General features: G+C 37.8%; 1 protein-coding gene across 1 annotated transcript; it reads right to left on the reverse strand.

Moving 5' to 3' along the window:
• Positions 1-3,103: 3,103 nt before the first annotated feature.
• Positions 3,104-15,144, reverse strand: LOC139283783 (solute carrier family 28 member 3-like; the record flags this gene model as incomplete). The annotated part of the gene is made up of 17 exons (XM_070903821.1): positions 3,104-3,221; positions 3,482-3,596; positions 4,791-4,889; positions 5,925-6,006; positions 6,746-6,943; positions 7,081-7,249; positions 8,195-8,325; positions 8,843-8,968; positions 9,056-9,136; positions 9,366-9,446; positions 9,903-9,980; positions 10,366-10,479; positions 10,559-10,703; positions 12,443-12,632; positions 14,233-14,324; positions 14,429-14,514; positions 15,055-15,144. Coding segments are annotated over 17 exons (1,995 nt in total), but the record flags the coding sequence as incomplete, so codon positions are not given.
• Positions 15,145-16,109: the final 965 nt, after the last annotated feature.

Below are 16,109 nucleotides of genomic sequence, written 5' to 3' on the forward strand. Positions count from 1 at the left end.
TCTTCTCTCCATATTCAGCCTTCCTGAACCTTTTGCCATCTCTGTCTTTTTCTAATCATCATTCTAAGTGTGTCTTTGAATCCGTCCAAACTCCAGTTTCAATCAGTCTGTTTCCTAGCGTTCCTCGATCCACCTCCATATGCATCCTTCATCAGCGGCCTCCCTCCTTCCCCTCTGTTCCTCTTCCTTTGTGTGCTCTTTGGAGTGCTGGTGGATGACAACTTCATCTCCATCATTCAGTTTCTCTCTCCTCCTCTTCATCCCCCTCTCCTTCAGTTGAAGTGGTGCTACATGACAATCCAATATCCACCAGTCTCATCCACCTAATACTATGTTTTTTCTATATCTCTGTGTTTCTTAATTTTACTCCATCTATTCGCCTTTCTCTTTCCTTCCATCCTCGTATCTACCTCCATCCTGCCGCAGTAAAAGCAACATTAAAGTGTAATATTAACATGGAGATATGATTTCACTATCAGTGTGTGTACTATCCTAACGCAAACCTTTAATACGTTAAATTAGAACTTTAGTGGAAACTTTTTAGTGAGACTATTATTTATTAGATTTGCAAATACCCACAATATAACACAATATGTATACCCCAAAGACAAAACAATAATAAAAAAAAATCACATTTAATGTGTACAAACAGTACATTTCAAACACATTTACAGATCTTCCTCCAGGTTCTTTTTTTTTTTTTGATCAGATCTTTAATTCATTTTCTGTAAGGTAAATTTACTTCATGCTTTCAGATAATTATTCCAAGATTACAAGTTTCAAAAGATAAATATAAACTACATATATCAGGTGATTAATGCAACCTATTTTCCCAGAATTAGATATTAGTGTGAACGTTGTTTGTCCATTATAACAGCTTTTTTTAAATGTTTTTTTTTGGTTTGCTCTTGAGATCTGTGCTTATTTAAGTAACGATTTAACATTTAGAGTAGAAAGGCATATTCAGTGGTACTGTTTTACTGTAACGTTCAGCCAAATGATTTGATGCCAGTTTTCTTTTTTTATACAGTTCTTTTTTTATGCTTATTTAAAAGGAATAGTGCACAACTAATAAAAACAAATCTTTGTAAATGTGTCAGTGTTGGCCAGACAGATGGTTTTCTCCTGCCTTCCAGACACAAATAAAAACAGAACATCTGTCACCAGTATTTCTTTACAGTAAACACAGTCCAGCTTCATCGGGCGAAATGTGCAAGAGCAAATGCGTATTATCAAGGCAAATTTTCACACATCATTTTCTTATTATGTTGTTATAATGTTGTCACTGTGTTATGTTGTAGCAGAAAAATCCCAGTCTAAACTTTTTTAGTTGCTCTCCTCACACACATGGAGAGACGCTCAAGTCATCCTGACTCCTCAACATTCCCAGACATGATGTTTGCTTTTCCCTCCTGACCTAACAGCTCCAAAAACATTTCTTTCTTTCTTTTTCTTCATGTTGATGACAAACATGAAAATGAAAATGAGCTCACTGTGATTTTTTTTTTTTTATTCTATGGGGAACACGTGGTAACACAGAGCCTAAAAATGTCCTATGTGACAGCGTCTGATGGCTGAGTCTAATGTTCCCTCTCTGTGGGTGTGTGAAATTCACACATGTGAACGCACCTCCTGCCCGTCGAGAAGGCAGCCATCTGACCTTTAGCTTGTGGCGGATTTAATGAAGAGACTGTTATTTCCCATCTCTGTGACTGCAATCTTGTCTCACACATGCAGATGTTGAAAGTGCACACCCTTGATACCCTTCTCTCTGTCCGGTGGGTGGTTTGAGTATATAATTTCTGTCAATATTAATGAGCCAGTTCCTTGGACAATCGGCCTGCCAGTCAAGCCAGTTTGACTGACTGGTCCATGGTGGCCCGATGAATCCGACATGCTCTCTGGTGTGTATTGCCGAATGGGAAAAAGAAGACACCAGTGACATCCAGTGGCTAAGTAATACACTGCTTGTACTTTCAGGCAAGGCTATCAAATATGTAGTGACTGATATTTTGCTGGTTTTCTCTTTTTGTCTTGGGAATTATTCTGAAGCAGCTTTTGTACCATGTGATGTTAAAACTTTGCATTGTGTACTCAAGTAAAGTACAATAGTACAGTACTTGAGTGAATGTACTTAGTTACTTTCCACCATTGTAAAAAAAAAACTGCTGAGAACTGAATGAGTAAGAGTTGTCACTTCTCAGTTACTGACTGGATGGTCAAATGAGATGTTAGTTTGTGTCAACCGCACATGGAAATGAGTTTTGTGTGTGATTATCCGAGCCCTTTGTGCAGACGTATAATTACAGAAAATGTCCTACGTGTGCATGTCTCACATGAGAAACATACAGATAAACGAAATACATACAGTTGCCATACTATATGTATCATATGTACACATATACATTCATGCTTTTTCATGTACAATATACCTGCATACGTATATTTACAAACACATGTACATGCCTGCATATATATGCATTTGTTTGATACACACACATACATAAATACATACATTCAGGTCAGTGGGGTACACTATAGAATTAATTTAGATATAAATAAATTATAATTTTGTATATCCATGGTGCAGACAATCCACGCTGCACAGACTTCAATTGATGTGAATGTCTTTTCACAAATAAAAAAATAATAATTCAAGTCTTAAAACATTCATGTTAACCTGTCTTTCCCTTGTGCCCATTTCCGGCAGATAAGAAGTTAGAGCTTCTTTAAAGGAAATCTACCACCTTCTTAGGGCATTCAACTGAGAAAAAATTAATAATGCTCAGCTCATTATCACAGATGGACCAGGAACAGTTTATTGAGTTCAGGTACTTAGATTACATTTGAGACTGGCTCTTTTTTTTCATATTACTTTTTTATCCTTCGCCTTATTTCACTGCCTCCCTTGTACTGTGTTCCTTTATATTTTCCATTTATGATTTATTTATTCATTTGTTGATGTGTCTGATCACTGTGCTTTTTGTTTTTCTCACTGGTGATACACATATTTTCCATAAATGAGACATAATAATTTTTTTTTTAGTACAACTTTATTGAAAATGCAGCATACATTAAAGATAAAAAAAAATCATTCAGTGATTCAAAGCACCAAGCTGCAGTTGAAGTGTGTGGGAGGTGTGAGTGTGCAGCAGTGCTGCAGACTGCTCTGACTGAATCCTTCTCCTGTCGTCACGTTCCACGACTCGTACACAGTCACACTGCAAATAAAACACACACTGAATCATAGTATCTCTCTTCTCCATCAGTTGTGTTAATTCTAAAAAGCTGTGTCCGTGATGTATTTATAGCTGCACAGAGATATCAAGAAATATCCCTGCAGCTGGTTGAATGATGCTGAGTAAATACACAACAGAACAGCAAACATATGATAACTGGGAAACAGTTTTTCCAAACATACAAACACAAGAAGGGTACAAACATCAACTTGTTACACACAGGTACAGACATATACACACACCTGTTGTATAGTTGTGTGCAGCAGGTGACCAGTTGTGAGCTGCTGGTTACACTGGTATTGCTGAACCCTGTGTTCAGGAGATGTGGGCACTGAAGGTCATGGATGTACAGCATACCTAGAAAATCCACAGTGCAACGTCATCATAAAAATCCTAAAAACAGTTGAGCGACGGGATATTTATTGTGTACATCTAATACACAACTTATACATCCTTTTCATTACTTGGATCATTGAGAGCATTGCTCTCACAATCATCTCAGCATGTATTTAGATATGAAATAGAGCTAACAGACATAGAAATTAGAATTAGTGTATTATGTAGAAGTGTAATTTACCTTTAACATATATGTTGCAGTTATTCACACTTGAAATATAGAAATGTATATTATAGAAGTAGTAAAATTGGAAACAAAAATCACATTTTAAAATCTATACATTTTTATGTACTGTATACATTACTGTAATAATTTAAAAATATATATGGCCATGACTATATATGGTCAGTATATTTTGTAATACGTTATTGAAGTAAAATGACAACATATTGCACGCATCGCAAAATGTATGAGGAGTCATTGAATATTTTCTTATATATTTATATGGTAACACTTCACAATAGTCACAAAATCCTGAGTAGTTACCAACGAATGAGTAAAGAACAAGTCAGGACCTAACTGCTAATCAAAGCTGTATTATTAATATGACTTATGGGTGTGAATATTCATATTAACCTGCTCTAAATATTGTGATTTAAAGTGTTATCTGAGAATCTCACTTAAAATGCAGTAGTTATCTCTCAGTTTCAAAGAATGAGGCCCTTATTATTTCATTATTTAATAATATGTAAATTATAAGGAAATATTTTTTTCTGAATGAAATTCAGTTGCTGCTTTTGAACCAACAGCAGCAGTTGAGAGTTCTGGATAACCTGCAAAATGTCCCTGAAAGAGACACAAAACGACTACCAAGTGACCCAAAATGATTACAAAGTTACGCAAAACCACTACTGACAATACAGACGCATTGTCCTGCTCCTATGTAGGAGGGTAAGGGGCCTTTTACTGTACATAGCTGAGCCCAGAGGCCCATTGTCTCAAAATACGTCCATGGATATTGGTGTCAGACCTACATTAGATATTAAATGTATATATATAAAATAATGTTATAAACTGGCTATAAATGACCATTTAATTTTATGTTTCTGCAAGGTGCAATCAGGATGAGAAACCCACTGTTTGAGTGAGGCCTAACTTGTACATACACTATGTGGATAAATGACAGATAGAGGCAAAGAAGAGTAAAGAGGCACCTGCAATACAAGCTGTCATAAAACAGGAGACGCTGCCTGCAATCAGAGATCTGAGGCCACAACTGGAGATGTCAGTCCGTCTATCTGGAGCCATGGCCGCTGGAAACATGCAAACACAACTTTAACAGCAACACGTACACAACAACAATATTCAGACAACAAACAGCAACAAGAGAAACCACCACAACATTGTATCAACGGGCTACTTTTTGTTTGGCATTTTCTTTTGCTTGCAACTGTATAATCAACATTTTCCACAGTTATTTCAGCCCTTTTAAGAGTTAATTCTTGTGGATTTTTTGTGCTACAAAGAGATTTCCTTTCAAAGGGCATTTATTGAGGACGGCCTATTCATTCCACGTGTCAAGGGCATTGAAAATGATGAATGTTGAACTTGTAACTGAATAATCTAATCTGTAAATAAGTGTATTTATTTCATGTAGCCAAAATTGCCACACTGGAGTCTTTTTCTTTCATAGTTACTTTGCAGTTCTTGATCCCTCGTTTCACATTTCTTTGGTTTTGGTTTTGGTTTTGAATCATCCGGGGAGGCTTTTGTTAAGCATACAAAGTCTTTTTCAGTGCCAATCCTGCTTTTGACATATGCAAAACCACGCACATTCAAACTTGACATCTGATATGTGATATGTTGACAGTTGTTATGAGTGCATTCATTAAGGTTTGGAAATTTGCTGATGTTTTGTGAGTTTGAGTATCAGGGCCGGATATCTGAGTTTCCTTTTGTTTCCCAGGATATAAGGCAGCCACAGGCAAAATGAAACAGACTCAACTTTTCATTTAGCCCACACACTGTAACTTGCTTAAATGTAACAGATGGATTCCTCACCACTTCCTCCCACTCCTGACAGCCAAAAAAAACAACTTTGAGTTTTCATCCTGAACATTTCTACAGAGTGGCAGGGAATGTATCTAGTGCTATGTGCTTTGTTTCAAGCCCTTTTTGTTTTTTACATTTGGGACAATTACGTGCTGAATTTAAATAATGTTTACTCAATCAGGGATACTTTTCACAACTAAAATGTTGCAGCATACAACACCAGCCAGCAACTTTCTGTTCCTTAATTTTCCTGTTTGTCTGTTGGTGTTGCTGCTCAGCCTTGAGGTGGCACTCACACAGCGCTCCAACCGACATCCCCAGGGAAGCAAAGTTGGAAAATCCACACAAAGCGTAGGTTGCAATGGTTTCAGAGTGGACCTGAAGGAGGAAACCGAATGAAGAGAAAAAATTATCCCAACAGACTTCGACTTTGAGGCCTGCATACAATATGCTTGGATCACTACATATTTTTGGGATGGATATCCCAAAACTTCTTCAAGTAAATTATAAAAACAACTGCGTGGTAACATACCACCAGGAGAGAGTGGGAAAATACATCTTTTGAAGTTTCGAAAGTTTCTGTTTAGTGTTTTTTACCAAGTTTGAAACATGCATTGTTTACATCCACGTTTACTTGTTTCTCACAGCCACTTGTAGATCAGTGGAACACTGTCAAATCATGGGCAGGAAATTGATTTGGGTCACACGCATTTACATGCGAGTACATGTGTACGAATGTATGTACACAAGAACCAACAAAATGAGACCTGATCTTAACAGCATTGCTCCATAGTGCTATTAGTGCTCCAAAATGCCACAAACTACCTTTAATGGATCTCTAAGCTAATATTTAAATTTGAATGTAAAGACAATAGAAAAACAATTATAATATTGAACTTAAGCGCCGTTCCACAATGGTTTATATCTCCCACTGACCCAGCAATGACTGATGGTTACCACTAAATGATGCTCACTTATTGAACCAATTAGTCTTCTACACATTTGTGCTAAAACTGTTAAAATAGATAAATAAATAAATAAAAATGACTGACAATTTGAACAAAAACAAGAATGAATATGATATGATGACGATATAGATATGATGCATGAGACTCACAGAAATGTACTGCTTTATGTTGTCCACATATTCTGGCCCTCCTGCTTTCCGCCTCTTAATCAACTCTGACAACTTCTGATAGGCCACAAACTCATTGATAAATGTCTTTACGCCAATCAGCTCAGCAACAATGAAACTGTCCTCCCAGGAAACACCCAGCATGAAGGAGAGAGGCATGAACACATAAGAGCAGATAAGCTGTAGGAGAGACAGGAAGAAGCAATGGAAGTGTGAGTACATATACTGTATATGGGTCGATGTTTGAATATATTTACAGTAAGTACATGTTAGAAAGTTGATGTGCAAGTGTTTGAGTGTCAGGTCATGGCCATCACCGAGAAGCTGAGCTGCGGACAGTCCAACATCCCGCCCAGCCAGGAGAGAGCGGCATCAAAAAAGGCCAACAGTGCCAGGAAGGCAATGAGGTTGACAATAATGTTGGCCACTAAGCCCACAGCACAAGATGCACCTTGGGATGCCGCCTCCAACACGTTCTTACTCTCTCTAAGGGACACAGGCAACATTTGAATGTTTATATATTAATCAATCCCCTGAACAGCATCTTATCAAAATAACAGAGCGGTATCAGCATACTGGTGTTGATGACATTTGAAATAATGTGGTTGGTGCTGTAGTTCTGTAGATCATCATGTTCAACGTAGGTTGTTGGAGACCTGGATTTAAATAGACAATATTTGGGTCCTGCTCAGATCTTTGTCAGGTCATGTTTTTACACATTTTTAAACAGTTTGACCGATTGAAATGTGAAATAAATTTGCGGTTTGGAGTCAGCGTGCAGCCGTTACCTACATGTGATGTGCATATGAACACCTACAATTCACTTTATGTATTGCTTGCAAAATATAATAAGCAATAGCAGTTATTTCTGTTCGTAAAAATAACTTAACTTGAAGTGCATTTTAAGTTTATGTACAATGTTCTATTTTATCAAAAACTATTTTACACAATTGTGACACCATCACACTGTGTGACCACAAAAGCAGTGAAAGCCACAGTTGTTTTCTCAGTGTGTTTGCCTGATCACTGATGAGAGATATTATCCATAAATATAAATTCTTTGTGTCTTACAATATTAGAACTTCTGTGGAGATAAAAAAGCTGCTGTCTCCATGATCTATAGCATAACATTTGTAATGAAGACCGGTTTGTTCGAGCATGATGTCAATTCATTGAGTTATTTTTGGTAAGCTTTGTAATCACTCTGAACTGTAATAGTAATAAGGTATACAAGCTCTCAGATATAACCAAGGGCAGATAGGAGGAGAGGATTAAGATGTAGAGGGATGAATGAACAGATTTAGGGATTGATCAAAAGATGAATGGTATTCAAGGAAGGATAACAGATGCTTAAATAAAACAGATGACCTTCAACATTTCTGACACAGTTTGTTTTGTGTGTGTATGTGTATTTATTCTGTCCTCTCCTACCCATGGTCCATTTTGAAGTCATGACTGGCTGTTATACGTGGGGTCTCTGTTTCAGGCCAGAACATCTTGGCGATGGCCAGGGAGGCTGGAGCGGACATCACTGATGCTGTTAACAAGTGTGCTGCCTCAATCTCAAAAGAGAGCCACATAAATTTAGTGGTTAATCATTTACGTCCTGACAGAGCTGTGAAACTCCTATGTGCACTTTCAGGTATGTGTCAAGGTCAATCAAGAGCTTGTTAAGTTTTGAAGTTGACACTAAATAACCCCCTCAAGTCCTTTGACCAGGATTGAAAAATGTTCAGGTTATATTTTAAATAGTGTTCCTAGAGTGGTTGTCTTCTATATCGTCCTAGTTGTTATTCCTATAACTTTGGCATCTTATAAATGTGTTCCTGCTTCAAGTTGTGCTTTGGTTGTCACAAAGGTAATTGTGGGTTGGTTTAGGAACTCACACTGAACAGGTAAATCACTGGCATTCCCAACCTGGCACTGAAATGGTTATTAAAAGAGGGAATCTTGATCATTTTAAACAACTTAATTCTTTGATATTTGTTAAAATCCATTCTTTTAACTATAGAATTAATAGTGATAACCACAGTGCCCCCCACCCCCCGCCCACACCTTCCCCTGCATCTGCCTCCTCACCCCAAAGGAGATAAAGGCTCCCAAAATGGTACCAGAGATGCTGGCAAAACCTCCTGTCATCACAGCATGGATCTCAGAGCGAGTTAGCTCACTGATGTATGGACGAATCAAGAGAGGTGAGTCTGTCTGAAAGAGGGAGATAAGGACAAAGGCTGGGTTCATTTGGAACTAGTGGATTTATGGATTAATTAAATTATTTAAACAGTTGTTTACCTGTCCCAAGAATATGTTTCCAGCTGCAGCCATCGATTCTGCGGGAGATGTCCCCATGGTAACCTGCATTATGAATCCAATCTGGGGAAAATAACTGAACTGTAGAAAATTATAATATAAAAAAAGACAAAACAAAATAGAAAAAACAATCCTCATTGTGTCATAATGCGAATTTCCAATTTCTTTGAGCAATCATTGTTTGTCTTGTATTCCTGAAACTGTATTTCTTATATGAAAGGTGCTTTAAAAATAAACGGTTTGAAATAATTGATTTGGCTTCAGATATTTCTCTGCCCATGCACTTCCTCACCTTGCAAATGAGCCAGGGCATGAAGCCAATGTAGTAGAGGATGGAGATGACAGCGCTTAAAAAAACCAATATAGGCATCACCTGGAGAGAGTCCACAATCACAGTCATCATCACCATCATCATCATCCTTAGTATACTTGAGTATGTACATGCACGTTAGTGTCCTGATTTTGAGTCTCTATCCTGGTTACATTGTGTATGTGGGGGCTCCTTTTTTGCATGTATACTTCCTGGTAAGTTGTTTCCAGTTTTTCAGACTTTCACTTTCATTTTGGCGAGTCGATAATCATTACATTTTCAATGATCATATTTTTTGCTACAACTACAACTACTACTACTGTAGCTTGATAAACTTATCCAGGTTTCTGATACCAGGTTATGATGTTTACATGCCAAAACACAACCTTGATAGTCCAGAAACCCAATCATGACTGGGTACTAATGTCAGTGTTTTTATTCTTGTCACTGTTATCATTGTACTGCTGCCTCATTCATGTGTGTGTATGAGTGTGTGCATCATACTGGTGTGTGTCATACCTTGAAGACAAATAAGTGGTCTGTGTAACTGGCACCAAACACAAACTTAGACCCAACATCTGTGAATGACATAAAAGTCTGTATGGAGGAGATTTTGAATTGTTAGCAACAGAAACAGAACATTTTGATACAGTTTATTGTATCTCTTCCATGTAACATATAAACCTCCAATCATCTGCTCTCCCAAATCCCAAAATTTAACAAATGCTTTTATGCTGGCAGAGTTGGAGAAAACAAAATGACACATGGAAAAAAGGAAATAAGGAAACGAAACAAGGAATCAAGGAAACAAAAGAAGGAAAGAAGGAATGGAAACAAAAAGAAACAAAGAATCAAGGAAAGAAACAAAGGAAACAAGGAAGACGAAACAAGTAAACAAGTAAACAAGTAAACAAAAGAAGGACAAACAACTGAAAACATATACTGTATGTTTGTGTTTGTGTGTGCGTACGTCTGTATGTACCTCTGCTTGTTTTCCAAGCCATTGCAGTGCACCTAAGCCGAATGTGGTCCTGAGGATCAGCAGACCAAAGACAAACTGTAGCCCAATCCCGCATAGCAAAGTTTGCCAAGACCACTGCAACACACAATACGTACATATGTGATCAAAAATTCATTTGTCGGACTCTGTGTGTGTGTGTGTCTGCATCTCTTACCCTGAATTGGTGTTTGGAGAAGAGCAGCATTAAGAAGATTAAGAGCAGCAAACCAAAGAAAGACACAAGCTGTCTGGTCCCTCGCTGGGCTGTGTCCAGTGCCAGCCAGCACACCACGGCCACCAGCAGTAACACGTATATTATCCTGGAGAGAGAGAGACAGAGAGAGAGGGAGGGAGGTGGAGGAAGGCAGAGAGATGGACAGAGACAGACAGTCTCTACATCTGTGACGTCTCACACATTGGCAAAAAGCAGGCAAGTATGTTGCAAAGAAGTTACAAGAGGACAAAGAGAGTATTCCCTCTCTTTCATAAGAAAACTTTTCCATTTAACTGGTGCATTGATTAGGAGAGGATTAGACTGTGTAGATAGTTACTCAGTCAACAACAATTTTAAGATGATGCCAGTTAGCAGATGACTTATAGCAGCTTTTGCAGGCTTTTCCTGTATTAACTCTTGAGTCAAGGAGATTAGACCATTCATATCAACCAGTGTTTATAAAGTTGTGTTTAGTTGGAAGTGAGCGATTTATAAGGAGAGCAATAAAACCCCCAAAGGGCTACAAAGAGACAGAGTCCCAAAGACATTTACCCCTTTCTTTTACTTAACCCTTTCTTTTACTCTCATTCATACTTTAACCTTCATGGACTGATTTTTTGGTCACTTGGAGGCAACAGATACAAGCCGTAAACACAATACTGACATATAATCACCTTGATATGGTGAATGTGTTAGGAAACAAATATCTATTTACACATCCAGCAGACATGGATTTTTTGGCCACCAGACAAATCTAAGTCAGATATTCTCTCTCTGGTTTTGGTCTCCACCAGCTCCTGAGGGAAATGTCTGGCTCTTTAATTGCCAAATGCTCAAATTTGTTCACCAGCTAGTTGCTAACTTTGTCTACAGTTTGGCACTGGGCAAGTAGCATACAGAATATCTTATACAGAGTGTTTTGCCGATGTGGCTGAAAATGACGCTGTGAGAGCGGTGAGAGCGAACCAAAAGTTGCCGGCTGAAAAATGAAAACAATGAGCTGAAAGATACAAATATTTGTCAGGTGATAATTCTCTCTGGGTTCATCATTACCACTGACCCCTTTCACATATAATTAGCCATAAAAGCCTATATTAATATAAATTTATTGATAGCTGCTTTAAAATACTTTTTCTTGCTTATGCAAATTAAACTTCAAATTTTTTTTTATCCCAAAGGTAATTTGGTTTGCTGACAGACATTAACTATGTAGGTCGCAGCGACAATCCATAGGCAAAGACATAAAAGCAGTATAAAACAACAAACATATTTATAAAAAAATAAATAAGAATGAAAGTATAGAAAATACATATACCGATCAAAAATATAAAACAACAACAGATCAAGCCAAAGAAAGAACCCCATGGCTTACATCTGTTACATTCTTGTTATAACATTTGCCAGAGTCTATAGTGTGTCTCTGCTTCACCTTTCTACTGAGGTAACTGCCACTAAAGTGCCCTTGAGCTAGAGCAATTACCTTACTTTATGTGCACTGTAGCACACAGCAGTTCTTCTTACACTTTGCCATCAACTGCTCTTGTTTCCTTTATCCTGCCCTGTTTGAATCCAGTGCTCATGAATTTCCTCAGTCCGAGGACATTGTTGTTGCCAGGAGACAGAGAAACCCTCAATCTGAACTATCTAGCACATTATATTCAGTACATTAGTTACAGCTACTAATAAGGATTTTTAGTACCCTAACTCTACAGTGGCTTGGTAGATCATTTTACCAGTGTCATTACGGTGAAAAGACCAGTAAGCCTCCCTCCTTCCTTTGATAAGGAAGATGCACACCAGAGTAGGAAAACTGAAACAAGATTTGAACGAGGTCTCATTTCTCACCATCTGATCCAAAACCAGTTTCTGCTGAGAAGGTCTCTGATAGGATAGAGCTCCTCCCACACCCGGTCGCCATAGCGTTCCATCATCCAATCCCAGACCAGGAAGAATACGGTTACCAGGGTGATGACCAGCAGCACGACAGCCCGGCGGAAGTTCAGGACACATGCCGCTATCACTATGGCAACGAAACCTGAAACAAATTTAGCATTGATATGAATTAGATATTCCACTGTGCTGCCATCGTTTTACACCTCTTTTATTTAAATACTTCTAATCGTTTCATTAATTTACTGCTTTAAATCCTCCAGTTAAAAAAATGTACACAGAGAACCACACAGCTGAAAACTAAACCTCAAAAGACAAATCTGACTTATCAGTGACTCTATACAAGTTCTCCACCACATACTGATGATGGCGCTTTGAAAATGTAAAACAAATAAAACAGTTTCATTTTTCATCCATAAATCTATCTGACATTTTGTGAACAGTTAAAATGATTGTTTCACATTTCAAACTCCTTCATCCTGTTATTTTTTGTTTCTAATGATCAAATTAACTTAAATGACTTACAAATACTGAATTCAACTGAACTGAATTGAAACAGGAATACAACTCTTCTGCACGATTTTCATTGCGGTTTATACTATTTTCATGAACAGCATATTATATTAGCCTGAGAATGATGCAATTCATATGTAGTATTTATAGGATTACCCAGAAGGTACGGGGTTAGCAGTTGAGCAATCCAAAACAATTTCATATTGAGAGGTCTAAAAGTTGGTAGGATGAAACTCAACTGCAAAATCAACTATGAGTCATCACAAATACTGAAAATCAACAGAACTTCTTTTGGATATGCAGGTTTATGCCAAAACATTAGTTTTGATGGGATGTGTTATGTTGAGTAAAATTGCAGAACAGTGGGAACTGTAGATATGTTGTTTGATTTAATTCTTAGAATAAATTAATCTATGAAGTAACATGAAGTAACGTTTTTTGAAAACCAGACATATCTCTAAAATAATTACTGAAAAGGACAAAAGGGTAATTATTAGACAGACTTAAGAGCAACACAACAACAAGTTGTATAAGTCATACTCTGCAGTATTTTCTGTTATTATCTTTGGATCAATACAGTATCACAATACCACTAATTGTTTTCTTAGAATTGCTCTAGGAGATAGAAAATGCATTCAGAAGTAATTGTGTGTTTGAGTGTGTGTGCACACTCTTGTGTCGGTGTAGTCTGGACAGTACCACGTCACTCATACACATATTCCACATGCGTTCTTATGAGCCATGGCTTGATTTTTCCATTAACAATCTTATCAAATTGTGAAGTAAATCGCCCTAAATAGAAAAAAATGTTCTCTCTCTATTTTTCTCTGTCTGTTCTACACACACACACACACACACACACACACACACACACACATGCGCACACATACAGACATGCTCATGTCAATATGCTCCATGTAGGTCCAAAAAACAGCCTTCATGCAGACTGAAAGACTGGAAATTGATTTTTCAGTATACGTAGATGTGGAAATTTAATCCTATGTGACTGAAAAATCAAAAGTACCAAACAAAGAAAATCATTTGTACGGAACAGTGGAAACAGGCTGATAAAACCTCAACATTAATGAGAGACTCTTTCATGCTGCAAATGTAAGAAATAAGTTTCACTCTAATACTCAGACTCATTGTTAGTGGAAGCCCTCAGACAGAGACCTGCAACCCATTTAGGGTCCCGAGTTACACTTTAAAAGATGATAACAAAGATACTTTACCTGCTGCTAAAACCAGGTGTATAATCAGGCGGATCTGGTCTTTGTGCTCTGCCAAGTATCCCTGGAATGCCTCCATTTTGTTCTCTAGCAAGCTAGGCACACAAAAGGGAGAAAGATAAGGACAGAGGACCTAAATGTTACATCAGAGGGACAAGAGAAATGCTGGTGATGTAGAAGAAACTGGCAAAAACACAACCTTTTGTTCCGTTGGTCTGTTTTTTTGTGTGCATCGTCTGCAACTTCACAAGCGCTGTCCGCATCAATGTGTATTTGATCCTGTTCCTGTCACACACACAGATACACATGGCTTGAGGATAAATAATACTAAGAACAAGCTTACACATGGTTGCTTGCACAGTGACACATATTTACTCAGAGCCTTAATGCAAACTGGTGACATGAAGGAGAGCTGTCTGTGTCTCTGCAAGTACAGGTGTGTGTCGGATTGAAGATCTAAAACAGCCTACTTATCCTCCTGAGACAACAACAGAACACCAAACCGTACCATACAAACACCTTGTGCAGCTGAGAGACACTGCGTTTTAACCATTTTTAGAAAAACTAATTGTTGTAATTCCCAAAACTATTTCAGTCATAAAAATCTCTCAGTATAAAGTTGGTAGCCTGAAATTTGCTTAATTAGCCAAGCAAACAGTCAGATTCAGTAAAGATCAGCAGAGAGCCGGCTTTCCCCCCATTAAATTACCTTTAGTGTGCTGTTGTAACAGACTGCAGGGCTTCTGAAATGTTTCCAATCCTTTAAAACTTATTCAAGAATAGCTTGAGAAACAAGTCTACACTGTTTTCAAATATTTAGCTTACCTCTGGCTCAAAGGCCTTGTTGTCTTTTCCCCTTTTTTGACTCTTCTTCTCTTTTCTGTTCAGCTCCATTATCTTGTTGTTCACGTACGTTCAAACACTGGCCAGACTTGCTGGGAGTCTTTTTTTAAGCACACCTGTCCTGTCCTTTCCCCCTCCCATTCTCCCTCCTCCCGTGACTCTCTCTCTCTGTCTCCCTATATCTTTTTTTTTCTTTCTTTCTTTGTTTCTGGACACACATGCAAACACACACACTAATGATTATGGTCTCTGTTTGGCAGACCGATGTCTTGTCTTGTCTCTTTTATTATTTTATTCTTTTAGTAATTTTTTCCTGTTGTCCCCAGGCGTGAAAGAACTGTCTGTTCATGCATAATGTCCCAGTGTTTGCAATAGTTGATATTGTCAATAGTATCACTATATGGATGTAGCTTGTGCAAATGACACACTGTAGTCTCATATTTCTTAAGTATCCCAGCAGCCACTAGAGAGCACTAGTGTATAATTTCTCGAGACCACAATGCACATAGCTGGTATGTTGAGGTTAGAATAGGTTCATGTAAGTCCACATGATTATATTTTTATATATTGGGTGACACACTGGGGACTCTCATGCAAAGCTATTCTGTTCTTTGCACACATATGGTAAACAGTGAATTATCAAAACAAAACAAATAAGTAAGCTAATATTAACAACATATTACCTCCAATTATAGTACAATACAACCATGGTAATGAGCAGCCATCCACAAAGATTACTGTAATTTGACTTGCTTGCGTATAAAAGCTTAAAATCCTGAAACAGCGGGAAATAACTTATATCACTTCATTTCAAATGCAAAAGGAAATCATCTGTATTGCATTAGTTACGCAGGATTTCCAAAACCTTCTTCTCATGGGATTGGGGTAACAGTTCAGAAAGGTGAGTATCAATCCGTCATTTTTTAAATGCAAACAAATCTAACTCTTCTTTTCACTAATGACACATGGGCCCAACTGAAGACGACTATGACCACCTGATGTAGCCAATGTTAAAACCATTAATCAAGCCGAAGCTG

This window comes from Enoplosus armatus, chromosome 4, assembly GCF_043641665.1.
Source record: "Enoplosus armatus isolate fEnoArm2 chromosome 4, fEnoArm2.hap1, whole genome shotgun sequence".
Taxonomy (NCBI): domain Eukaryota; kingdom Metazoa; phylum Chordata; class Actinopteri; order Centrarchiformes; family Enoplosidae; genus Enoplosus; species Enoplosus armatus.